The sequence below is a fragment of the Hyposmocoma kahamanoa genome, unplaced genomic scaffold (assembly GCF_003589595.1).
Source record: "Hyposmocoma kahamanoa isolate Upper Pololo Valley unplaced genomic scaffold, ASM358959v1 64, whole genome shotgun sequence".
Taxonomy (NCBI): Eukaryota; Metazoa; Arthropoda; class Insecta; order Lepidoptera; family Cosmopterigidae; genus Hyposmocoma; species Hyposmocoma kahamanoa.
Window position 1 is genome coordinate 11,766,926 of NW_020653852.1, and position 27,632 is coordinate 11,794,557.

The window sequence follows — 27,632 nt, forward strand, 5'->3', positions numbered from 1 at the left end:
ACTCATCGCCATATTGGAAATATGTATATATTTAAATTCCACAAAATAGCGGAACATACATGGGGTCATTTCGTGTATGTCTAGATTTCTTCCTTTGGACGATACTTCTTGGACCACCTTTTATAATAATATGTATAGGTGCAGCGGTTAATAAAATCCAAACATAATAAACTTATTATTTATTTGATAAGACATTCACAATCTGAAAAACTGAGGCGATTAATATTTGCTGTTAAGGCAATTTATAAATTTAAAGTAAATAAATTAATTATCCATGAATTTGTAACGTAAGCGAAATTAATTCGCCAATAAGTCGTTAGTCCTCCAACGTTCTAGTACAGTCGAATGAAAAATTAAATATAGTTCCAATAATTAGTGCCTACACTTCAGTTAGTGCATAAAATCAAGTTTTGTTCTAATTAACCTAAAATGTCCATGTTAATTATCACTTCCAAATTTACATGTTTTTATGGAACGGGTATGTAATAAAAAAATGATCATATCATCAGAATCACAAAATATAACATTGTATATACAAGAAATACTTTCAGATCTTTAATTTGTGATTACAATGTTACTGTACGCTTGAATGTTAACTTTTTTATAATAACGTCAGTCAATTCCGATGTTATAACAGAATTCAACAAGTAACAGTAAATATCTCCCATAATTTAACAACTTATTAAATGCAAGTTTACAGGCGCAGTGGCCCAAAATGTTGAATATTAGATTAAATATGAAACTCATCTGCACCACATTCCAAGACACATAGCATAACTGGAATCTTCCATACCCATTTATAAAAATAATACATAATAGAAAAGGAAGTCTCGATCGGAAACAGAGCCACAAAGAAATCGTCAAGAAATTATAAGATAGGAATGTACTTAGAATGACACAGCCATGAAGACTCAGAAACCTGAACATGTTAGTCGAAATGTAATTTTTTCTTATCCAAAAGTGTTTTATCGTCATTTCATACAACAAAATATGGCATATAAAAATCATTTCGGGGCCACTGTTTCCACATAATATTCGCATATCTACGCATAACAGTTACGCACGACTCATTGGCTGTGAAACACTAAGCACTGATACTATTTATGATCGTAAGCGATATAATTTCGAGTTTAATATACAAGGAGCTATGATACGCGTACATGATACATGGTGTTCAATATTCGTCGTCCTCTGGTGGGTGTGGATGATCGCCGTCAATTTCTTCAGGTGGCGCAAATCCGTCCTATAAATTAACCAAAAAAACAATTTAATTCTTAATGTCAAGTTTTAAACTTAGGGACAATTCCAACATTTGAAAATATTATAAACATATAAATGTTGAATAGTAAAGGAAACAAATGAGGAAAGCCATAAGTCAATGAGGAAAGCACACAATATGTTTTAAACAAACAGCGCGCCTGGCAATGTATTTTACAATCACAGACATATATCTAGAGACGCCGCCGCCGCCGCAAGTACAGCAATTTGTATGAAAACTAAGCGTGGCACATTTTTTGTACCCTCTATGACGTTACAAGAACTATTTAGTGATGGGAAACCTCCTTCCGCTCTAAATCGATTTGATTGAACGGAATACGCGTAAATACGAGTATTCCATTCTAAATAGAATCATTTTTGTTCAAGTATTTATTGGTTACAAGGAGTCGTAATATTAATATAGTAGAAAAATACTAAAATAACGTAGATAAGTCCTTTATTTTACTTTTTTCAAAAAATGTTGATTACTTAAAAAAATTATGACTTTAATTTTTAATCGACTTCAAATATTTAAATTATTGTCCTTCCAATAAAATGAGCTAATTATATAACATCTTTGTAATAGAAAATCTTATCGATTAATTTAAATAATGAAAACGCACGTCAATATATGAACTTGCGACTGCCTTAATTGATTTTAATAGATGGTTTTCTGTTGGTAATTGATCAAATTGATTAAGTTCTTGCACAAATGAAAACATTACTGCTGACAAAATATGGTAAAATCTTATTGATCAGAAGAGGTTTACTAAATGACGACCTCCTGTGAAATTTTTGTGATTTGTTTATTATTTTTCGGATTTCTAACTCTGCTACTCTGCATATTTGGATAGCATCTTAGGTGGGGTAAAGTAGATCACAACTCATATGTATGACCAACTCCAGATTTTTGTAAAGACAGCGCACTGTTACATTCTTCGCATTTTATATTTTTTTGTGCATATACGGCGATGTATGTAATTATTTGCTCACTATATTCGGACATTCGAGGCAACGTGCTGCACAAAAATTATCGAAATTATAGATACTGCTGATAATAGATACTACAAAACTGAAAAATAAAAGGAAACGTTACTAAACGTTAACAAAAAAGTTATAGAATATTTTTATAATATTGCTAAAGTCATAATAATTTTCGCCCCTTTGTTTTCAAAATCCATCAGAATCGAGAACAGTGTCGCCTAACGTATACCTACATCACTAAAGGTTAAATTTGGCCTAAAAAATGTGCGTACAAGCGGCCGTACCACGAAACTGAATGCATTATACAAAAGTGTGTTCGTTCAATATTCATGGCGTATTAACAAAGGATCACAAATATATCGCACCAGGTAAAAGCCGCAATGTATAATAAATATGAGGCATACACATGGTTGCATATTTGTTTTCTCGAAATTCATACAAAATCACTTGCCTGTGGAAGAAAATGTCCCTGTTTACTGGTCTACCCACAGTTATGGTGCTTTTGCAGTTTATTATGGCACAATTATGCATTTTTCGCGTTTTCGACTGATGTTTATCTACGATAACGGTAGAGCGCGTTCTGAAGTGTAGCAGCGGCAACTAAGTGTATTTCACACTTGCGGCGTCTATCTAGTTATATGTCTGTGTTTACAATGCTGTGAATAATGTCATGTAAAATGAATAAATCGAAATTCAAATTTGCATCTCGACAACTCTGAATACGCGCGAATGCTAGGGTGGTGCCATCGCTTCGGCTCCGATGAATCAATAAAAGCGCAGACTGTCTTTCACGTTGCAGTTTAGTTGGTGGCCATTAGTTGCCAAGTCTCCCCACTTATTGCCCCACTTTACCATTTAATGTTATACGAAAATAAAATGCTAACCTCAGTAGCGTATAAAATGTCCAAAATCTTCTGAACAATAGGGCTGTTCTGCTCCTCCATTTCCTGACAGATCACTTCTATGTCCCTGAGCTTGCCGAAATAGAAATCCCTTTCTTTCTCCAATCCATCCACAGTTGCTTTCAATTCATTTAACTGCAATTATATAAAATCCAAATTTATTGTTACTATCCTCAAACGTGTCATGGAAAAAACTCAGGTGACTTTATCTCAAAACATAAAACATGATAGCTCTTTCAAACTACACTTTTCACACTACAATATCTCAGTTCTCAGTGGCAGTACAAGTTGTCAACAACCACCTGCTAGTTATGCTATGATCAAGAGCATGTCAATGCTCTGAAATATTGAAGAAAAAAATAATGTGTTATTTTATTACACATAATGATCATCGTAATCATAAAATTTGCCACTCACTTGATGATTAAGCTCGTCAAGAAGTTTAGAGTCGCCTTTTGCACTTTGACTTAATCTTTGTAGGTTGACGGGTGGAGTTCTCACTGTGGTATTAGCCTTGCCAACTGCCAAAACAATGTAATTAGTTAACTATTAAGCAATACAACTTCTAAAATGCATATTTGTTAGTGACTTAGTATCAAAATTTTTACAGATAATTTACAATACTTATAATTATATAAGTAGGTATATTGCAACAGAATGCAGGTAACATAATCAGGTTAGTCTTGTTAATGACATTATTTTAGGGAAATTAATGAATACATGTCTGTACATAAATGCAACTAAAAATGATAACAGATAGAATACATGAATGTTATAAAAAGAACTAAAAATTCATTGGTAGCATGAATAAATACCACACACCAGACTCCCATCACTTGTGCAAATGATAAGTGCATAATATGATATTCATACAATATTAATACAATTGGCTTTCAATATTAACACTTGGGATATATTTATATGGGCTAATTATTTTATATCCACTATAATAGTGCAATGGTTCCAAATACTTGTATATTTCACAATGTTACAGGAATTTATCTTAGAGCTGATTTTCATGGGAGTAAAACAATAGAAAATCAAGCAACATGTAACAATGATAACAAAGAAAAGAAATAGTACTGGTTTGGGGTCTGGCCGGTACTTTGGCGACGGGGGCCGCAGGTTTCTTGGTGGCGGCGGCAGCGCGCGGCGCCGCCGCGGCCCCCGTCGAGCTGCCATGCCCCATGGGCAGCCCCTCGCGCGCCGACAGTGCGTCATAATTAGTCGCCGAGTCTCCATAGTTAGCGTCATAAAACTTCTTGAACCATTGCAAAAACTCAAAGTTATCTTGAAAACGACCCTTCACCAGCCTGTCAATGGGTACTATCTACAAAAGAAAAAAGTGGAAGGGTAAAAAACGAAATGATACATCTACAGTGCGGACAAAGGCAACCTAGCCGTTTGCATCACACTTGAGGAGTCATGGTTACGTGTTGGTAGTGTCGAATTAGATGTGTATGAGAATCGAGTGCGGCATGTGAGTGATGTGATGCGTACTGCCGCTAGTGGGGTGATGCGCCACGGGAGCTGGGCGGCGCGGGCGCGCGGCCGGCGGCGGCGGCGGCACAGCGCACAGCGGCACGCCCGGGTCGCATGCTCCTGAACCCAGCGTGATGCCGCCGCGGGCCTCGTACGCGTCATACTCTCGACCGTCATAATTTGCATCAAAAAACTTTTTAAACCACTGTAAAAACTCAAAGTTGTCTTGAAATCTCCCCTTGATCAGCCTGTCCACTGGTATTACCTACAACATGACATTTGTTAGTAATAATTCCAGGAAACATACCAAAATTTTGTGAGGAGCATGTTGCATGGTGAACTCAGAAAACACAAAAGAATTTTTTTAATTGGTCAAATAATTTTTTAAACAAACACATGTTTGTATGTTACAAATGTTATTACAATTTTAGCTCAATATATCCATGAATTATAGTGAAGTAGAAAAGTGTTAAACAACAAAATTTGTATAATTAGTACAGGGTACTAAAAAAATCTACCTCAAAAATTCATGGAATTCATCTATTTGCCAAGATTTGTTGAAATTGGTTACAGGAAAGTGTGCAAAATTGGAAGCATTCCCTAGTTTGCCACTCTTAGTGGTGGAATATTTTCTTCAAATTTAAATGGGACCATTACTGAGGACCACTACTCTTTCGAACAAAAAAGAATCATCAAAACCCTCTTTCTGGTAAAAAAAGGTCAGATCACAAATACAGATTTATAGCGTAATATACATAAAAAAAACATAGTTGAATGACATAATGACGATGACCTAGTAAGTAATCAGTCAGTTTGTGTGATAAATTCTAAGGATGATGACAAAAGTTGATGACTATTTCATTATTCTAAAATAATGTATTGTTCTTTTCAAACATTTGCTGTATGATAAACATCTAATGTCATATGTCAATAACATAGGCAGTACATATAAATAATGAATCAATTGATAGGCACTTGGCCTTGTCACACAATGAGAGCAAATCCTTCAAGAGTGTGAAGGAAGTCCAGTGGGCCATGAAGTAATAAACATGTCATTTGAATTGTTTGCTATGAACCCACCCACTCCAAATAGAGCTGTGTATTTCATTGCTACTAGCAATGGCCCTATTAAATTACTAAGAGCTCAAATAAATGGAAAATTCACCTTATCAACACTCATTTTTTTGAAGGCAGCCTGTAGTATTTTGAAGTTCTGTATGTACTCATGCTCTAAATTTGTTTTGAATTTGATGCGTTTCATAGGTACACTGCCAGGAAATAACATATCCATGAACTGGCAGTACGCGGCGCCGGTACACAACTCTTCGATTTTACTAAAGTTGGACTGCAAGCAGTCATTCACCCACGCCAGCATATCGTGGCGCGACAGGTTGTCCGTCGTAACATTGGTAGAATACACGTTCACTGCCATCTCCGATTATAGGTTACTCCCCCTAAAAATTAACACACCATCACTGTATAGTGCACGAAAATGCAAAGGAATGTTAAGATACCGGTTAACAACCGACCACTGCGCGGCACGTAAAAAAGAAAGCCGTTCTAAAAATAGGTCGTGGCATTAACCACAACGATTTACTTCTGCGACAATTATCATGAAATACTATGAAATTGGAATGAAACAAACACATGGTAGCGAACTCTAACACAGAGGTAAGTTATAAAAAATAACAGTAAACGTTCACACAGCGGATGTGGTTATGATACGATTGACAGGACGACTCATCCGAAGCTTTCGAAAAGTACGTATGCACTTCTGATAACTTTTAAAACAATAAAATTCTTTGTTCTCTACCTTTAGATATCAACGTTCTGAGCCACGATTTCGGGAATTTTGCACGAGTAAATGTTGGAACAGGAGTGAAAAACGTTGAATTTTTCAAAACGCTCACGTCTCACCTACAACCTCTTTTCTTGTGTAAATTAAATTCATAGACAAGCCAAACATTTTTTTGACATTTTTTGTGACGTTTTTAGTGCCGTCCTAATCGTCTTTCAAAAACCGGTTTTATACGTACAGAGGAGTTGCTCTTTTTCTCAAACAGATTTTTACATTGAAATTTCTAATATGTATGGAATTATACAATAATTCCGTATTATTTTGATCGTATGATGTTCCCACACACGATTTTGTGCAGAAATAGTTTAAAACCCGTGTAAAATCCGGTCTGGTTGATTGGGTTTTAACCCACTGCCATCTCTGGCTCATAGATTATTACTGAGATTCGCTCTGGGCCTTTTGGAGGGAAAAGTGTCGTTTTTATTTTGACTTTCAATTATTTTGTGAAATCTAGTTTAAAGTGGAATAGGATAGTGCTATTGTGCCTTAATCGAAGATTAAAACGTGAAATTATACGCATCTCGAACTAAATTTAGCCGTATCAGCCCGTAAGGAATCCCGAGTCAATCCAAGCACGCCGCCTCAAATTGCCTATCCTCTTTGTGGCGGCCATATTTACAGAAACATAATTAAACGAAGACATGGCTCAAAAGACTTGTATTCAAGCCAAAATTATTAATTAATTAATTAGATTTATTAGTACTGGCTGTAGCCCATCTTGATTATTAGTTTGTGCTGTAGCCCATTAAAACTATTAAAAGGCTGTAGTCGATTTGATTGTCAATGCCATTCCCAGCCAGTAGTGTTGCCAGGTCTATTGATTTTCCGGTAGAGTTGTTTTTTAGGAATTTTCAGATTTTTCAGTTTTCACAACTATTGACAGCTTTTTAGATTTTGTGACTCTCTGAACATATTGAACATTTGTCGGAGTTTTCGCAAAACTTTACAATGTGGTCAAATCGTAGAAAATCGTTCTTTAATTTTTTTTTTTGGTATATCGGCCGTATATTTGTCAGTAACAGGTCTAGAAAATGCGAGGAAGTAACATCTATGGTATTAAAGGGAAGGGCTGCTGGTAGATGGATGCAACGAGCTCAGGACCGGGCGAAATGGCGCGCATTGAAAGAGACCTATATTCAGCAGTGGACTACGATAGGCTGTTGACGACTACTGAGGTACCCTCTTTCCAGCAAAAAAGAATCATCCAAATCGGTTCACAAATGCCATACAGCCAAATAAAAAAAAAAAGAGTTATCGCGTAAAATACATACAAACCTTTTTTGAAATCGGTTAAAATACAATTTTCGTTGTCAGATACCAACATCGTAAGAAGACAATGTTTGAAGAAAATCGATTAAAAGTGTTTCAAACTACGTAAGTTCAGTATCTACTGTTTATTTTCCTCAATCTACTGTTTTATCAGTGCAATATCTTCCGTTTTTTTTAGATTTAACCTGGCAACACTGACGTTTGACGGCTGTCGGCTGACGTTTGACGTATCTCATAGTTTGTGGTCTGAAGTAAAGACTTCAATCTTATCAAATCTTGTTTACCCTAGTAATCTGTGGTTTACCCCATTTATTACACCTTAGTATCTAATTTGCGGCTTTAGTCTTATTATGAAGTTTGTTTTAAGCAGTTTGATTGCAGTGTGTTTTTTATCACGAAGTGTTACAATCTGCGCATTTGTGTGCCAATTGATGTTGAATTTGCATAATTGCAACCTGCACGAATTCCAGTTGTATTTATTAACCTGAAGGCAGAATCAACGTCGATTTGATGGGACCAACCTTCAGATATTGAAGAGAACATTTTTATTCTTAATTATTGTAGAGTAGGTATTAAGATAAAATGGCTGTAAACAATGAAGAGGGCGAAGAAAGGCTCGTAGGAAGTAACTCTTCTGTAATTAGAACAACTACTATAAGCGAATTACCAGGAAAATCTTTCGGGATCACTGTGGAGATCCCAATATTTTTAACTATGATGGGATTGGCTTTTATAGGTTAGTAGTTTAAAGAGTATTTCGTATTTGTTATGTCATCTACTATTAATATGTGTTGTCTTACTATATAACATTGTAGGTATATAACTATGTGCTAATACCTATTATTAGTTGATACCTATTATTTACTGTGTAGTAAATGTATTTGAAGTGTGATTTACCTACGTGTTAGTATAACTTCCATGATAATTTGTTTTTACTGCATACTAATAGATTGTCAGCTTTGTGCTTGTGAAGTTTGTGAAGATCAGGATACTGTTTTACTGAATAAAGCAATACAGTCAGCTGTGACCGTGGGATCTGTAAAGAGCTCAAAATGTTGGTTTATTTGAAAAAATTAGAGCTTTAGATCTAGAAAAGAGTCACTTCCAATATATGTATAACAACTATTTTTAACTTCATCTTAGTTCTATCAATTCAAATTATTTACATATACATATATGCCTAAAAACAAAGTGAGGATACATTAAAGGATTAAGGTCATTTATCAGCTCTACAATTAAGACTATGTTACTTATTTGATGCCCTGTTTGTTCATAGGAATATGGTCTTTGATGTCGGGAGTAGGACCCACCTGAGCTATCACTTCAAATTATAGAAGCAAACCTGCTCAACTAGCAATACTTATTGTTATACTGTCTAGGCTCTTGGGTTTCTGTCAGAGAAAAGTTTAAGGAGACTGGTATCATGACTGTGGCATCACAATACATTTACTTAAATATTTTATATGCCCGTAGAAGAAGTGTGTGTTTTTCACAATAAGATTCCGGAGCATATATTAAGATTATCATTTCCTAAGTTTAAAAACTACATTAAAAATATTTTGAATAAAAAGTCACATTACAAAATTGCAGACTATGTGTTAGATAAAGATGTATAGAAAGACGACATGGCTCCAGAATCCACACAAATTTGATTCAAAGTGTATTCCGTAGCATTTAAGTTTATTTGAAAAGAGCAATCCCTAGAGTTTCTTGCTCTTTCTTCACTGGGAAGTTTTAGAGTTATTCCGCTAAAACGAATTTGGTACTTTTAATGCGCAAATTCAACATCTCCTGTCGCATGTCACGCGAACTTCTGGCATATACTTGTTTCAGAAATTTGGGTGTACCCAATGTCAAAAACTTTTTTGGCATGAGAGCTCTTAAATATGACGTTTTCAAGTATCAATTTATTTATACAATAAATGATTCTTTGACTTTGACTCTGTGTACCACTTATGCTCTTTGCTTTTATAAGACTATGCTAGTTAGACATTATCATCATAGACATGTAAGGATTAAATTAGAGAGTTCTATGTTAAGTTGTCAAATTTTTTTTAGGTACTCCAATAACAAATATATTGATGTACAGAACCTGTTTTCATGTTAAGAACTATTCAGACTCAGAATGCAAGGTATTTTTATCTCCTGACAGGACTAATGTCACTAAACATATTGAAGAAGAAGTACAAATCTACACAACATTTATAAATGTTGTAAGAGACATCTTAGAATCATTGGTACCAGCTGTATTGTCTTTCTTTTTGGGAGTTTGGTCTGATACTTATGGAAGAAAACCTTTGATAGTTTGGCCATTATTGGGTAAGTTTTTCTATGCTCAGGGCACACTTAGTGACTGAAGCCTTTGGGTGCATTCAAATTAGACGCTCATAGAAGCGTTGCAGTGGCGCCAGTACTGATCTTCGTAGAATATTTAGAAGCGGAGTTGTAGCGCCACTGTCGTGCCACTTTTGCAGTCACAATTAATGAACTAAAAGCTACTGACGCGCTGCATCTAATTTCAAGGCTCCTTTTGGGACATGTCACGTTTTTTTCAACACTTTTTTTTGTCAACCAACATTAAATTCTAAATAAAAAACTAAGTACTAACTCAGCCTGATAAATAAGTATTTCTTTATTTGGAATGCTTATTACCATGGTTATTGTTAATTGTTTCGAATAATATGGTCTAAGAATAATAATTAGCATGTAACAATATAAAAAAATAGTTTCTTCTACTGCAGACAACATAAACATTACTAACGCCTCTGTGTTATGGCTCATTACTGAGTCTTGATTTAAATTAAATAATCCCTTAGACGTTTCTAAGAGGATTCAAAATTGCAGTGTTCTTTTAAAACCAATTCAGGACAAATCATAATTTAATTATGCAACTATTTTAAACAGACTTGGAATAGATCAACCATATTTCATGTAATTGATTTGTAAAGAAAGAAACTGATCTCTTATGCACAACCACAAGATAGTAAAGATAACAACATTGACAATTGCATAATCAGTAATAGTTTTATGTAAATTATATACTTTGTAAATTATAAACTGTGATTTGAATTGAGGGAGTTAATTTAGCCAAACAAAGAATAATGTGGATATTCCCTTCTACGAATCCTGGAACTTCTCAGAACTGATTATATTTTTTTGTTGGAGTAGAGCTCCTTGTCAAAGGGTTCGTCCTGAGACGTACTGCCATCTTGCCTATTTCGGTTGTCAAGCAGTAGTGTAAGCATTACTGCGTTTCGGTTTTGAAGGGTAATGTGATAGTGAAATTACAGGCACATGAGACTTTTCAACTTATGTCTAAAGGTGACGGGCGCAATGGCAATACTTCTCAGATCTTTGAAATGTAAAGCTCTGAGTGGCACTGCAACTGTTATGGACAGGCGTGTCGCTTGTCATCAGGCGCACGACTTGTTCGTCCCGTCACTTAATATCATAAAAACAAATATTTTAATATACTACACGTTATTTATAGAAATTTGAGTACCTACATTGGCGACAAATTTATTATTTCCTCTTAAGTATTTGCTATAATATTATATTTTATTAATATATTAAGTCATCTCAAAAAGTAATAATGTAGTCGTGTTTATGTAGGTGTTTACCTACGGATTTAAATACTTTAGCCATTTAAAAAATAAACACGAGACAACCTATGTCTTGGAGTGTTTAGAAAATAAACAGAAAAAAAAGAAAGTTTAATAATAATAACGCATATATTATTGATACGCATTGATGACGAAATGCATGGGCAGGTCCATACTAAGAAAACCTTTGTACTTTAGGTAAATTAACTCCCTCAATTCCGATAACTGGATTATAAAGCATAATGTGACTTATTATCTATATCTATGCACTGAATTTCACTGCATCCATGATGTACTGTATTATTGCCACAGTGGAGTTCCAATAATCCATCCTTTTCGGATTAAATGAAATAAATCATTTTTAGAATAAATTACACTAGTACTAACAAATTAGCGCGGACATATTATAGACAAAATGGTTTTCTTTATAGAGCTAGCAAGAGTTTTTACGAGTTTTTGGACAGTATTTTAAGCAATCGTAATCTAAATGTTGACATACTCAATTGTAAGTTTTTTGTTAATTGTTTGGAAATTGTTGATTTTTCATTAGTAAATAGATAATGTATGATTATGTAAATATAAAACATAACCAAATTTCGGGACGTACAACAGTGTATGTTGTTCTAACAATACTTATTTATATTTTTCTATATATATACTTATTATATATTTCGTTTGGTTTCGGATTACTGAAGTGTAGAAGTAGTTAGTACCTGTACTGTATGTATTCTATTGCATTACTTTCGATTTATGTGATAGTGGGTTTTATAACAGTAAATTCTACAGTCGTGCATTATCCATGGCAGCGTGACAGTTTTATAATTTTAAATAAAGCTTGATATGAGATAATGTGAAGTATGTCTAAGTATTTGCTTATTAATGAAGTAAATAATAGAATTAACATTTCTATTAAAGTCTTTCGGGTACTGGTGATTGTATATGTTTAGGTAATTAGATAAATTGGCAAGGATAGTAAGATAGGTTCTATCTACATAGTAGTGAGTGGTGCCAAAGATAGGTACTATCTACATAGTATCATGAAATACTAAGTATTTTCTGTATCAACCTCATCTTAAAGGACCAAAATACGTCAAGGGTTTCACCATAGTTAACGAGGCAGAATGGGCCTGTTGGGCTACTGGATAGCACGACACAGGGCGCGACTTGTGCGATATACTGCTATCTCGCCCTATTGAGGTGGCCAAAAAGGTGCCTATATCCTTGCAATAAGAGCGAAAAAGACATTGTTTGGATAAATGAACTATAAGTGTGTAAAACGACGTCGGAAAACTAAATGCCGCGACCTACATACATTAACCAAGTAATAAATAATAGATTCAGGCGTTACTTTGCGGAAATCCATTTTAATAAAAAATGGAAATCGAACTCAAAGAAGGTTAAATAACTAGAAAAAAATAGCTGTTTGCATTGAACATTTTATTCATGCAGTTAATTGTTGATGTTCGTAGAACCCGTGGGCATGCCTGGTAGAGAGCCGTGACACGTATTGAGTATATTTTTGGTGCCGGTATTTGTGACTGTGTAGTTGCCCTTATGTTCTTTATTTTATGCGGGAGGAGCGTTTGAAAATGAACTACATGAAAAAAAAATCAACGCAAACGCGGCTATTTTGCACAATTAATTATATATTAATTTAGCCACTGGGTTCCCGGAGTACCATTAATTCCATTTTAATTGAGCAAGTTCCGTTTTATTAAAGTAAATGGACTTGCCCTTGACCATTACCTAGGCCTGGACCAAAGATAGGATCTACGATGGACGAGCTTTCCCAGGAAATGCCCATTCAGTCGCACATTAAAGACACTCGGATTGTATGTGCTCGGAGACAGTGGAGCATTTCGGGATTTTTCGCGAGTTGGCAGGGCAGCCTTGGCAAGTGACTGGCTCACTACTTGGGCAATCCACTGCCTGCGATCGACCAACGGCAAGACCGTGACACGGATCCCGCTACCCTTCAGAATGAGTTACCCGGTAAAACTAGCTCAGAGTCCTAAACTAATACTAAGCGACGTAACAGACACCCTCAAATTCCCCAAAGCCACTGGTACTACCGCAAGCTGACGGAACGCAGCAAACTGCTTGGAAGCCAGCCAGTCGGTCCCTTGCGGAAACTACTACCGGAAAGTGAGTTCATTCAGCCGTCACTACCAGCTATTGAAACTGGTAGTATCGTTCCCCAGAGTGGACCGCTAGGAGGTAGATCCCAACCACCCCAAATGTAACGTAGGCACTAATGGTATATATGCAGTCAGTCAGTGTCAAGCAATAAAAGACAAGTATAGAATAATACAATTAGTATGAGTGTGATGCGCTTAATGAACACATACATCTATGTACAAAACATACAAGGGGAGAAGATGGGAAGTTCGTTTTAAAGTGAGGTAACTTGCACCTATATTTATTATATCTATATCTCTAGTCTTCTTGTAGAATATGTTTTAGTACCTACCTAAATAATGTCGGATGTAGTTGGTGCAGCGGGCTGGTATCCGCAACTCGATCGCCTATTTTGCGTGTGGATGTCGGATGTAAAACATATTAATAAATTGAAATTTTTAGGCATCGCGTTATCAAGAATGTTGATTGTTGTCTTCAGCTTATTGAACAATATTGGACCATGGTGGTTTATTTTGACATCCGTGCCTTTCTCGCTCTCTGGTGGTTACATAGTGTTATTCACCGGTATTTTCTGTTACTTAAATGACATCACTACTTCTAGGAACAAATCTCTGAGGTAAGAAAATATGTTACCAAAATTACTGGTTAACTGTCGAAAATTTTTGTTAATTTACTGGAGTAATTTTTGAATCCCAAAATGGTTACGTTGCGGTAGTAAAAATTTTGACTTTTGTGGCCAATAGTAGTTCCTCAGCAAAAAATTGTGTAGTGCACAATATAAATATTGTGCAAAAGACATATATGGACTGCTTCATTAATTGTTTTAACATTATTACAGAATGACTATATTAGAAGCCTCGATTGCTGTGGGTATAATGGTAGGCTCTATTATAACTTTTTACCTCATACGAGCTGTCGGCAATGTATATGTGATCTTAATATCTGCCTCGCTAGCGGCAATAGCTTATGCATTTGCTGTTTTACACCTGCGAGAGTCTTTGACTGGAGCTTTAGACGTAAGTATCATGCCTACGCTTATTATTTTTTACGGCTACGTACTTGAAAGTCATGAATTGAAGCTGTTGACGCAAATAGCAAGTAGCTAGATGTAAAACCTACCTTGACTCTTATTCTTATTTAAGAGCTAGGCACTTGTCAGTGGAATAACCGCCAACGATCTCTGTTCAGCACCATACATTTGTTTTCCTGATATGACATTAACATTTTTCCTTATCAGCTCTAAATAACTTCCTCTCTATTTTCTTCTGGCTTTCTTTCCTTCGATCTTCCCTTCTATAGTGCTCTTGTTATCTTCAATAAGCTTCTCTTTTCCTGTACTAAGTATTTTTATCTTACTTTTTCTGTCTGTCCAAATGATTCCCTTAATTTTTTTTCAACACCACACTGACATAAATTTCCCCAAATAAATTTCAAATACAAGTTGCGATCTCTTTCTCAGTTGACCTTGCTATTTTGGTACGAAACTTATGCTTTTATTTGGTATAGGTGCGTCTCGAGCGAAAGCTACACAAACAATCGAACCTGTTTACAGTTGGAAATTTTTTATGCGGACTGTGTAAAAAGCTATTGAAGCCTAATGGGTTCGAATCCGGGCTCGCTCCACTGAGTTTCTCGGAATTTATATGCGAAATTTAATTTGAAATTTACCGTGACCTTTTCGGCGAAGGAAAACATCGTGATGAAATATGCACGTTGAGGAAGGTTCATAGTCCTCGGTGTGAAGTTCTCAACCCGCATTGGGCCAGCAGCGTGGCGAATTATTGGCCTAAACACTCGCCTAAAAGGTGACCCGTTCCCAGCAGTGGAACGTATAAATGAGTTGATGATAATGACTAAAAATACGTGCAGCTGTGGTGTTATGTGTAGATTTTGTGCAAACATGTAATTGACGTAAATAAAAATTATATTTACAATTATAGTAACTGTTCGTTATGTATTACGACGAATGTTAAATACACACCCCATAATCATATATAGCGTACCGGTTTTTTTTCGAAATGTTACGAGAAACATTCCGAAAAAATACCTCATTATCCTATCTCAAATTAGGATTTTTCCTTGAAGCAACAGCACGATTTGATACTAGATTTCAAGCTTTTTTATATCTACCCATAGCCGCCCCGTAATTCTTGCTGGTCGACATTACAATGATTCTTGCCGGTTAATTGCTATCTAATAGTTCCTTCAATATTTTTGTGAATTCTCAGACGGCAAGGTGTCCGAACAATATTCTTTTTTGCCGTTTGATGTATCACGCGACGGCAACTTTTATACTTATCACGGGTATAAAGTTCGTCACGGTATTTTTACCATCACGATTTACCTGGTAAGTGGTAAGTAAGTAAAACGTGTGACATTGTTAGGAATTTGCTACACATTTCCATTTAACGCTAAAACCTTCAAGCCGACACAATCCAATATATATTAATTACCAGTTGAATCGTCAAGGTAATAATATCGTTACCGTGCAAAAACGAGAACAGCAAAATTTAACATTAATATTTAATCAAATATTCGCATTGTAATTATCTGAATAAATTTTTTCAGAGTGGAATAACAACAGTCCTAGATTTCTTGCTAGTAAAAGAAATGTTCAGAGAATGTTTCAAACGACGACCAAATAATGGAAGAGCCCAAATACTATTATTATGTTTTGCCAATGTCTTACCTGTTTTTATACTTTATGGAATAATTGGCTTAGAGTATATGTACGCAAGAACGAAAATACACTGGGCTTTGAAACAATATACTGTATATTCAGCAGCAAATACGTCCATCTCATTCTTCGGGAGTTTGGTTGGAGTAGCGTTGATACAGAGATTGTTTGGAATTAGCGATTTAGCATTCGTTTTAATCGCATTTTTGTCATTTATTGCTGAGTATTTGACGAAAGCTTTTGCAACTCTCGGCTGGCATATGTATTTAGGTAAGTGACAAATTTAAAATTATACACGCACATACGCACACGCACGCACGCACGCACTCATATACATATGAGGCAGTACAGCATTAAAGTTATGCTGCCACCCAGAGATAACTGATAACGCTTTTTGTGTTTTTCTTGCGATTGTCTATGATTAATATTCGAAACGCTCAAGGTCAATATGTACTAGTTTGATATGCTGTTGTATGTACGACAACAAATATCTAATGAGCCGTGTTCAGCTAGTTCTGCTAACACTCCTTTTTAAGATACTACTGGAGCTTTTATTTCCAATATTTTATAGGAATGTCGTTCTATTCCTGAAAAAACTGAGCTCTGCAAAGCTTTTGTAAAAAAAAGCATCGGTAGCATGTTTTAAAGAACTGTATTGTGAATAATGTATTGTAAAATATGCTATAAATTGGAAATTAAGCCATTTTTTGGATTGTGTTTGTATTTTCAAACAAAGTAACGTTACAGAATTTTTACAGGTCCCATGTTCATGATTGATTGTACGTAACTAGTGTTGGGTCGTGGAAAAATTTTCATTTAAAAAAAAAATCATATTCTATATTTTTACCGGATATTTTTCCTATAATTTCCATATTTGACGTTGACACCTGTCAAAAGTTGAAGTTACTGAATGAAAACGATGGAGCCAACAACAAGTGGTGGTGGTGTGGTTGTTGGCTTTTTTCGCTGTCGTTAAATCATTTTAAATCTCGTTTTTCTGTATGTGGGTTTTAAGCTATACAAGTTTATTTTTAAATTTTAATTCACCCTTTAATATTATAATTCGTTTTAAATTATAATTCACGCTAAATAACACTTCAAAAGATATTTCTCAACGTAGAATACAATATGAGCCTTCCAAATTTTCAAAATTTTCCAATTTTTCAGGATTTTTTCCGGAAAAATTTCCACTATTTGAAATTTTTCGGAATACCCAATAGTATACGTGTCTAAAGACCCATTTAGATGGAGTGAGTTTCTCGTCTCGCCTCGCCTTTGCATGTTGAACGTCTCCGTGTAAACAGAACTTGAACGCAAAAATCGTATTTCGAGTTTTTGTGCCAGCCGTTTCTACCATGCGTGCAGTGCGCGAGGGTGTTTTGATTATCACTGCTTTTCTAAGACAAGAATTAATGGAACGAGAGCGAAAAAAAATTTTCAAATAATGGGGAATGAGTGGGGAATGAATGGAAGTGAGTGGGGAATGAGTGGGGAGTAAGTGAGTGCCTCTGTGGTCGAATATAGCGTGGGAAATATAGTATTTGGGGTGCTCTCGTAACGAATATGGTACTCCTTTCTAAATCCAGGATGGCGGGCACGACTTCTCAAATAATGGCAAGTTGGGTATCGTTTTTGAGGTATTTGGGGGTGCTCATTACGAATATAGCATTTATTTCTAAATCCAAGATGGCGGACATGACTTTTCAAAATGCACTTTTCAATAAACACTCCCCACTCACTCACTCACTCACTCACTCACGCACTCACTCGCCCTATAAATTTTTCATAATTGTCATTTTTTGTTTGTGTCAGTAGTTTTAAAATTTTTTTTAAAATGGTTAAAAATATTATATTTCTATACAGTGCAATGAACTTAATATTATCAGCAGTTCCAAACTTGAATGATATTTGCGTCATTTTGATATATCCATAGTCAATACCGCAGTAATCACTGAACTCGAATGGCAATTCTCGCACTCGAAACGGTTCGAACCGATTTGTACGATAATCGTATGAACTTGAAAAAATGTCATACGAGATTGTGTTTAGACAAGTCGAAAACTCGTAAGCAAGAATCTCCTTACTACATATTTCTCTGTGTAAACAGTCGAGGAGGCGATTAAGTTGCTTGCGAATCTCGTATGACATAATCGTAGGCGAGAATTTAGTTCTTGCCTGAATGTAAACTTTACGATATGATAATCTTATGGCGATTATTGCTTACGATAATCGCGTACGAGTTTTCGTCATGAAGCGTGCGAGAAACTCTCTCCATCTAAATGGGCCTTAACAAAACCCTAGTTTGTTTGAAAAAATAAATATACTTACGCGATTTCGAGCCGATGCAATAGTTTCATTTCCAAAGTGTAGTTAACGCCGAGACTTAAGAATTATATGTTATAGTATCACAGCAAAGATCAAATCCTCCTTTATCGGTGAATGAGGTGAATTATGAATTTATGAATCATTATTGCTTATCAACAATATACACTCACTGTAAGAAATATAGACTGTCTCTGTTTGGTGTATTGTGAACACAGACATATCGCACTCTTAATACAATAAAGTATTAACTCAACTCTTAGAATCGATGAAAAACGAATTAATCCTTTCCCGTTAAAGTTAATTAAAATCTATGTATAGGTTATAGTTTATTACGAACAATTTCCTACTTGCCAAATATATTTCAAAATAAAAGAGAAAAATACTTTTATATTTTTGAATAAGGACTATTTTGGCCAGAACTAGCTCACATAAAGCGTGTCTCATTTTGAGTTAAGTCTAATAAGTAAGACATCTTTTAGTCGTTTCTTACAATATTCTAAAAACAGTTTTATTGACGTGTAGAGAATCAAATTTCACGTTAAATAATGGTATAATCTTGAATTTCACATATTTTGACTTATAACACTATTGTAATAGCAGTGCGATATATCTAGATAGACGCCGCAAATGTACGTACTTTGCGTGCCCAAAGTAAGTGAAATTCACTTAGTTGCCGTTGCTACACTTCAGAACGCGCTCGACTGTTATCGTAGATAAACACCAGTCGAAAACGCGAAAAATGCATAATTGTGCCAATATAAACTGCAAAAGCACCAGAACTGTGGGTAAACGGGTAAACAGGGACGTTTCCTTCCACTGGCAAGTGATTTTGTAATGCATAATTTATTATAAAACAAATATTCAAACGAGTGTATGCCTCATTATTTGTAATACATTGCGGCTTTTACTTGGTGCGATATATTTGTGAACCTTAACAAAGGATCATGGATATACGCCATGAATATCGCACGAACGCACTTTAGTATAATGCATTTAGTTTCGTGGTACGGACGTTTGTACATTTCTTTGGTCAAATTTAACATTTAGGGTCGTATTCTAGAACTCTACTCAATGCTCAAGTTAGGATTTGAGTATGGTTTAAAGCACTCGAAATCATACACAAGTCCCTTCCATTAGGGTCGTATTTCCAGTTCTTGAAAAATTGGCTTTCATTCAGTTCCGCCGCAATATAAATTGAGCCTTAAGGGTGTTAAAAATTTAAATGTCTTTTAATAACAATCAATAGTCCTGACTTGAGCATTGAGTAGAGTTCTGGAAACGACCCTTAGGGTCATATTCCAGAACTCTACTCAATGCTCAAATCAGGACTTGAGTATGGTTTAAAGCACTCGAAATCATACTCAAGTCCCTGCCATTAGGGTCGTATTTCCAGTGCTTGTTTTGCCAGTGCAATCGTGACTTGAGCATTGAGTAGAGTTCTAGAATACGACCCTTAGTGATGGATATGTTAGGCAACACTGTTCTTGATTCTGATCGATTTTGAAAACAAAGGGACGAAAATTATTATGACCTTACCAATATTACAAAAATATTCTATATCTCTTTTGTTATGACGTTTAACGTGTAACGTTTCGGTTTTTTTTTTCAGTTTTGTAGTACCTATTATCAGTAGTATCTGTAATGTCGATAGTTTTTGCAGCACGATGCCTCGAATGTCCGAATATAGTGAGCAAATAATTACTTATTAATTATTACTATTATTTAATTATTACATCGCCGGATATGTAGCACGAGTAATACAAAAAGAAATATAATGCAAAGAATTAACAGTGCGCTGTCTTTACAAAAACCTGGAGTTGATCATACGTATGAGTTCGTTGCTTTCGAGGACGAAGGTGGTCTAGTTTATCCCACCTACGATGCTATCTAAATATGCAGAGTAGCAGAGTTAGGAATCCGGGAAATAATAAACAAGTCACAATCATTTCACACGAGCTTGTCATTAAGTAAACCTCTTCTGCCCTCGTAGCATGGCATCGCGACTACCATGCGCAGCCATGCTACGGGGGCTGATTAATAAGATTTTACCATGTTTTGTCAGCAGTAACATTTTCATTTGTCTTGCTATTTATCAATTTGATCAGTTACCAACAGAAAACCATCTAGTAAAATTAAATAAGGCGGTCGCAAGTTTTCATTATTTAATGATAAGAGATCGTCAATTACAAAAAAATGTTATATAATAAACTCATTTTATTGGAAGGACAATAATTTTAATATTTAAAGTCGATTAAAAATTAAAGTCTTAATTTTTTTAAGTAATTAACATTTTTAAAAAACAAGTAAAATAAAGGATTTAACTATCCTGTTTTGGTATTTTTCTACTATATTAATATTACGACTACTTGTAATCAACAAATACTTGAGCAAAAATTATTCTATTTAGAATCGATTAACTGAATGGAATACGCGTGTTGACGCGTATTCGGTTAATCAATCGATTTAGAGCGAGCGGAAGGAGGTTTCCATCACACCACGCTTTCACGTACATTAATGGTGAATCTGAATTCTATTGACTAGGCAACAACCGCGCGTACTCCGCGGGGCCGCCGCGTAGACCAGCCAGCCTCTCATTTAAGTTAAAACATTAATGCTAAATAAATAGAGCGTATTTTGCTATGACAGTTCGGTCAGGGTTCGGTCTCCAAACACGTGCACGCGGTCGCTGCGCGGCGGATGCGCAGCGTGAGCGCGATAAAATTCGTGTGGAATAAACGCGCCCTGAAGGTTTGTCCAAAGATGCGACCACACGAAACCGTATAAATACAAAAAAATATTTTTTTCATTGTTGCATTTCAGTAAAATATACTGTTTTATTACACTAATTCGCCATTTATTTCGATTTTATCAATATTTTGCTCGTGCCTCACGCCTTTTTCTATCTCCCTTTCCCTGCTTTATCTTTATGCTTTAGCTTTATCTTTATCTGCTCTATCTTTTTACTTTAGGATTCGTTTCCTTTCATGCCTCATTATTAGAGCAATGCCACATGATATTGTTGCGTCGGTGTTGCGTTGTAAAGCTCCGTTGTACTACACATAAATCAGAACGGCATGCCACAGGGTGCGTTGAAACGGCGCGCCACCGCAAGCAACTTAGTATGTTGAAATTTGATATAGAACGCAACGCCCGAATGGCATCACGCTTACGTTCTATACCCACGTATGTTCACACTAATTATGAAATTATCTTTCAGGTGCCAGCATTTCACTCTTTAAAGGATTAACGTCACCTTTAATAAGATCTTTTCTAACAAAAATACTCCCTGTCGAAGATATAGCGAAGGTATTCGCATTCATGTGTGCGTTAGAAGGCATATGCCCGTTGATCTCATCGGCTTTGTACAACACATTGTACGCTGGGACTATTGGCGTGTTTCCTGGTGCTATTTACTTACTAAGTGCTGGTTTTAGTGGGGCTAGTTTCATTATGGTGGGGTAAGTACCTATAGTTATAACTTTTTAATATTGAGGTATAATTTTTATTAATGCTAAACAGAGCATTCCTTAAAACCACGTAAAACAAACTTACTAAGTAGATATATTCTTTCATTCCTTCAATGACAGGCTGACATATCTATATATGTATTAGGAGTGTGTTGAGTGCGTGTGTGTTAAAAGCGAACACGCTAATAATAAATATATTATGTACTAAGTGTAACAAAATGTGCTATCATAGCCTATTGTGTCACAAAGTTTCAGCTTTTGATCATACTTGTAAAACAAATAAGTTTAAAAAAAAATAAGAGAAATAAAAACTCCTTTTATTCAGCCAAAATATAAACATTAAAATAAATATTTAGCAAATTTGTTCTCTGATTTAAGTTTTTGATATCAAGAGACGTTAATCATCGGCTAAATAGTATGTAACAAACTACAACGAGGGTATGATGTTATCGATTGCATCGATGCAAACGCGCAACTGCATTGACACAAACGCGTGATTGCATCGATGCAATCGCGCACTTTCATCGCTGCTTAAAATCGCGCACTTTCATCGCTGCTTAAAATCGCGCGCGCGTGTGTAAAAGTAGACGATTAACGACTGCATCGCTATTGCGTCGCTGCTAAAGTCGCCGTGTAACCGCTCTTAGGCAAACGCTTTACGTCAAAGGAAGACTATGAATTATGGGCATATGAATTATACATAGATATATGTAACTTGTGTGACTATTTGCTGACAACGTCATCGATCTTATATAAAATTATTCTAATATTAAGTACGATATTTTAAGAAGATGATGAAGAAAGAAAGAAGCTCATTGTTCTATCAGCCTATTAGAAGAATAGTAAAATAATTCGCTGATTTACACGTAAGCTGAAAGCTCGTTAATACTGAGTAATATAGGATTAAAGGTGTCGTACCCTTATAAGGCCGATACCAGCATTCTTTAGCACTGCATCCATACTCTCAAATGTCAGGACCATATCCCCAATAAAATATGGACTGAATAGTGAAGAACTTAAATTACAATAAATAAACAGTGTACCAGGTTTTAAAAACCTGGTTGCAGCATCATATAAAAGTTCCCATATTATTAATATTATCTGTGTTCCATAGTAAGATACCAAGAGGAAGTAAAATAAGTATTCACCTTCTGATGATGACCCCTACTTTAATCGGGAAAGAGCTGAAGAACTATCCCGATTAAATTAACTTTCAAATAAAAAAAACTATAAATCCGGTCGTTTGAGACCTACGATACCCCATATAGACAAGACAGATACACAGACAAAGGATTCAAACTTATAATTTATTCCCCTCTTTATCGGGCGTTAAAAAAAAACACCAACTAATGTTCTTCTTAAGGGTCGATACTACCTCAGCTCGAATTCAAATTTTTCCCGTATTAATACGGTTCATTTTGCTTGGGTCGAGCGGCAGCGGCAGGGGCGCTGACTTTATTTCAGAATTTATTTTTTTACAAACGAAATTAAAGCCATTTGAAAAATGTATATTATATACTATATAATATGTTCTATTTAGTTCTATTCAGTTGATATAAAAGAATCATTGGTATATGTAAAGTATCTATTGAATATAGCGGTTTTCTTGTAAAACGAGGTAAGTTTTTTATTGTGAAAATTTTCAGAAATCGTGTTTTTACACCGTATAGTAATCAGTGTATATCCTCAATTTTACTATATATTTTTTCCAAAGTGATGATGCTACGCTTTCATTGATATGCGGAATCAAGCAAAGCCATTTGGGGTTGTGTAGACTTTTAACTTACGCAATTATACCTACGCGTAAACCAAGACTATAGTTATGATATCTAGACGCCTACATATTTCAAGAGGTCATCCGATTAGACGGACCAGCTTACAGAGTGATAACAATGTAAATTGGACTTGATTGTTAATAATAGTCATCAAACATCTGCATTTAGTCTATATATAATAGTATTAGGTCTAAGTATGATCAGTAGGTAAATCGATAAAATTATCACACTAATTACCAGGAAATTTTCTACATATTGGGTAACTGAAAAAAGTTGTCGAAAATGTGAAGTTTGGAGATACCTTTCGCAAGAACTACTTTGTTTTAATAGAATCAGCTCTTCTATAGTGATTTGTAAGATGTCTATTATTATAGAATAGAAAACATTTGTTGCACACACGGCACGACAGGAAAGTACCCAGAAAGAAAGAATAAAAAAGCGAAAGTAAAAAGAAACTAACGAACCAAACATATCAAATCTTAAACAGCACAGACATATAGAAAAAAAATATGTTCTAAATTATATCTATAGAAAAACTTGTACAACAACGATAATCTATATACTAGCGTACATTGAAGTTTATGTTGTAAAGTAAATCATTATGGCACTGAGGTCGTGAAAATATTTTTCTAAGATTAGAGTCATCTAAACGCTCTATACTGTAGAATTCATTATTATCATAAATTGTAATTGAGAAACTAATGAAATGGTGAAACGAATGAAGAAACCTAGCTTAACTATAAATAGTGGACTGTAATTTGCATTTTAAAGCAGATTAAAATTATTTATACGAAATGCACTTGCAAGTAGCTTCCTGAGACCTGGAATAATGCTATGTAATGCTGAAGAACAGGGAAAAATTGTAGGAAAATTTAGTATCTCGAAGTACTTTAACTCCCGGCGGCAAATTCACACAGAGGAAACTTTTAAGCTTCACTACTGAGCAAAGTGTTACAGCAGAAAAAAAATTGTAATACAATCACTATCGCGTTAATTAGCGACAAACCACCATCTCAGCGAAAAAAGACGGTGCATGAAACGTTAGTGGGGGTTTACGAAAATAACCAAAATATCGTCGCCTTACTTTCTCAAACTCTTATCTTAAAGCACAAAGTTACTGAAATTCAAAGAATGGATTAAGTATACAAATTTTGCAGACTGATTTCACATCACATTTCCTTCATTTTTACACACTAGCTTTTACCCATTCTTAAAGTAATGCATCCAAATTAGTACCTAAATATAAAGTTTTGCCATCTCCTGAATAATCACTCTTTATAAGATACGCGTTTGAGAAAGTTAGGCATCGATTATGTTCCGTAAATGAATAATCCATATTACATAAATAGTACCTATACATACATAAGACTTTCTTACCTATGAAGTAAACATTCACAACAGAAAAGATTTTAAGACAAAAATGTTTGGGAACCTCTTATTATACATATAAGTAACAAATTCTGTGGCTCTAGTGAAAAGGGGTACAAATAAAAAAAGCCAACTTTGCAAAGATATTGAGTGTCGCGTTTCCTTGTAAAGTTGGCTTTTTTTATTTGTACCCCTTTTCACTAGAGCCACAGAATTATTGTCATGCAGAATTACAATGTAGCGTCATACGAATACTAATTATTTATAGTAATTTATTGGAATAGCAGACAAAGCTACTTGTATAAATCCCTACTTGAGATATCGTGAGTCAACATACAATTATAACTAAATATTTGAATTAATTTGCGACTATGTTTAACGATATGTCATGTTTACGTATGTGTAAAACTGGTTTAAGTCCTAAAGGTAATTTTAATTTTTAACGGGCAAACTAAGAGCATTAGGTATATAATGTGCTGATATGATAAAGCTGAATGTGTATTCGGTAACGGCAGGCGAATTGCGCCGTTAACAACTTTTTGATGATAGCCTAGTACTTTCAGCAAAGTTGAAACCTTCCCAGTCCCATAACTAGTCTTGTCTCTTTTTTGTTGACTCTTTCTTTTTGTGAAAACCTCGTGTATAGGTATATTAAAAATATGATATCTCCCTTAAACGCCAATAGCGGGCTCTTACACAGACACTATCGCACGTGACACAACAATCGTGCGCGATTGAGCGCACGTGTAAAGACGGTGGAAGGAAAGGGGGCGCGACTGCGCTTATCAGCCAGGCACTCCAACACGCGCCAGTTTCGCGGTCTATCCTGGTATATCTATCGCGGTATATCTATTAGCCTTTACACGGACTCTATCCGTTGTAACAAAAACGAACACGATCAATCGCGCGTAAGAGAACGTTAGTTTAAAAAAAATTCAAACAGGTAATCGCGCACGATTGTGCGTGCAAGCTTTCCCGCGCGCAACCCTGTACGCTACAGTAGAAGTAGCACGATAGGGCGTGACTTGCGCGAAAGCGACATAAGACGCAAGATACTGCTATTCTCGCATAGAGATCTCGCGCTTTTTGTCGCTCTCGCGCAAGTCGCGCCCTATCGTGCTAAACCTACTGATCACGCGCGCTAAAGTGACTGTAAAGGGGGCTATTAGTTGACAAGAACAAGCAAGCTGTGGGCAGGCGCTACTGACTGCACGCAAAAAGAAACCTTAGATTTTGGTTATAGTATACATATCTTAACACTATGTTTTTCGATATAATTACCTATGTAATGAGTCTTATAACAGTTGGTTTCTAGCCTTATCTTATCCTTAAGTTCTCAATTTCAGCTTTATCTTTATTTCTCATTTTTCTTTGCAGTTTTGTGCAGTACTACATATGGAAGGGATCGAGGACTCCAACCTATACTACTTTAGTGGAAACGTGATTTAGTTGTAGATTTCATTTTCTATACAATTGGTTTATAGTTTTAGTGTTTATAGTTCTAAATTGAACAATACGGGCAAGGTATTTTTTTGCCTTATCGCAACGCTCTTTTGTTTGTTTTCATGGATAGGTAAGGCTACCGGCGGCGCGGCGTTGGGTCAATGTGGACGTACAGTAGGTACGTCAAAATTATTTTTTGTAAATTGTACTTTTCGATTTGTATGTACACGTTAAAAAAATACATTTGCATAGCCAATCAAGTACAATGTCCATAATAAAGTAAAATCATGTACAATACGTCCTTATCACTTTGTGTCTAGATTAGGTATACATATTTGTTATTAATGTTATTATACAATGTTATATTGTATTGTCTGAATAAAGATAATCAAGAATATTATCGTATCAACAAGTGTTGTCCAATGTTATCAAAATATATAACGAAATAAATTTTTACTTAACAATCTTATGATATTATTACGCGTTTCTGAGAAATTTCAGTTTTATGTACAAATAATAGCGTCTGCGTTCAGGAAGCACTGTTTCCCACTTTCCCTATTCGCAATTTGTCAAATTTATTTAAAATGTAAGCTTTAAAAAATGTGATTTAGAATTAAGAGCACGAGTGTCTTATACATAATAAAGATCCATAAGTATAATGTGTTTAGTAAATGTTTATTTTATTTTGCCATAAAACAAAACATACGGGCATCATACATGCGACGTTACCTAAACGTACCGAACCGTAACCTAACGTTAACGTAAGGAACTGTGTTCAGCTAAGTGCCCCGACCATGCCCGATTTGATAAGATTTCGCTTTTTTTCTGAATTTTAAGAGTCGAGTCTACCTCAGCTCGAATTCAAAATTTTCCCGTACGTCGTACTAATTCTGTTCAATTTGCTTGGGTCGAGCGGCAGGGCACTGGCTTTATTTCAGAATAAATATTTTTACACACAAAATTGAAGCCATTTGATTTGAACACTTGGCAGGACGAACTCTTTCACGAGGAGCTCTACTGCTACTCGACTACTACCTATTGAATGCAGTGGCTTGTAACATTTCAAGATAAATTTGTGTTTTTT

The 27,632-nt window shown here is 35.3% G+C and overlaps 2 protein-coding genes across 3 annotated transcripts; one reads left to right on the forward strand and one right to left on the reverse strand.

Moving 5' to 3' along the window:
- Positions 1-874: 874 nt before the first annotated feature.
- LOC113230973 (microtubule-associated protein RP/EB family member 1) lies at positions 875-6,563 on the reverse strand. 2 transcript variants are annotated; one of them, XM_026465089.1, is made up of 6 exons: positions 6,439-6,563; positions 5,791-6,079; positions 4,227-4,473; positions 3,561-3,664; positions 3,126-3,278; positions 875-1,243 (listed from the first exon to the last, which is right to left on the reverse strand). In XM_026465089.1, the coding sequence occupies exons 2-6, from the start codon at positions 6,055-6,057 to the stop codon at positions 1,175-1,177; spliced, it is 840 nt and encodes a 279-aa protein (XP_026320874.1). In that variant the 5' UTR covers positions 6,058-6,079; positions 6,439-6,563; the 3' UTR covers positions 875-1,174. The 2 variants fall into 2 exon arrangements, with proteins under 2 accessions (XP_026320874.1, XP_026320873.1); XM_026465088.1 differs by lacking the exon at positions 4,227-4,473 and adding an exon at positions 4,644-4,890.
- A 1,476-nt stretch (positions 6,564-8,039) lies between these two features.
- LOC113230692 (proton-coupled folate transporter-like) lies at positions 8,040-27,134 on the forward strand. Its single transcript, XM_026464734.1, has 7 exons — positions 8,040-8,488; positions 9,811-10,071; positions 13,935-14,109; positions 14,332-14,509; positions 16,062-16,440; positions 21,713-21,953; positions 26,483-27,134. Exons 1-7 carry the CDS (start codon positions 8,335-8,337, stop codon positions 26,547-26,549), a joined length of 1,455 nt encoding a protein of 484 aa, XP_026320519.1. The 5' UTR covers positions 8,040-8,334; the 3' UTR covers positions 26,550-27,134.
- Positions 27,135-27,632: the final 498 nt, after the last annotated feature.

What these genes read in the sequence shown, in the direction of transcription:
- LOC113230973 (XM_026465089.1), bottom strand. Translation starts at nt 6,057, where the DNA reads ATGGCAGTGAACGTGTATTCTACCAATGTTACGACGGACAACCTGTCG. An exon ending in ACCGGCCAGACCCCAAACCA is followed by an intron (nt 3,665 to 4,226) that starts GTACTATTTCTT and finishes TTGTTTTGGCAG; the next exon opens with TTGGCAAGGCTAATACCACA. An exon ending in ACATTTTATACGCTACTGAG is followed by an intron (nt 1,244 to 3,125) that starts GTTAGCATTTTA and finishes GTTAATTTATAG; the next exon opens with GACGGATTTGCGCCACCTGA.
- LOC113230692 (XM_026464734.1), top strand. Translation starts at nt 8,335, where the DNA reads ATGGCTGTAAACAATGAAGAGGGCGAAGAAAGGCTCGTAGGAAGTAAC. An exon ending in CTTTGACTGGAGCTTTAGAC is followed by an intron (nt 14,510 to 16,061) that starts GTAAGTATCATG and finishes AAATTTTTTCAG; the next exon opens with AGTGGAATAACAACAGTCCT. An exon ending in CGGCTGGCATATGTATTTAG is followed by an intron (nt 16,441 to 21,712) that starts GTAAGTGACAAA and finishes ATTATCTTTCAG; the next exon opens with GTGCCAGCATTTCACTCTTT.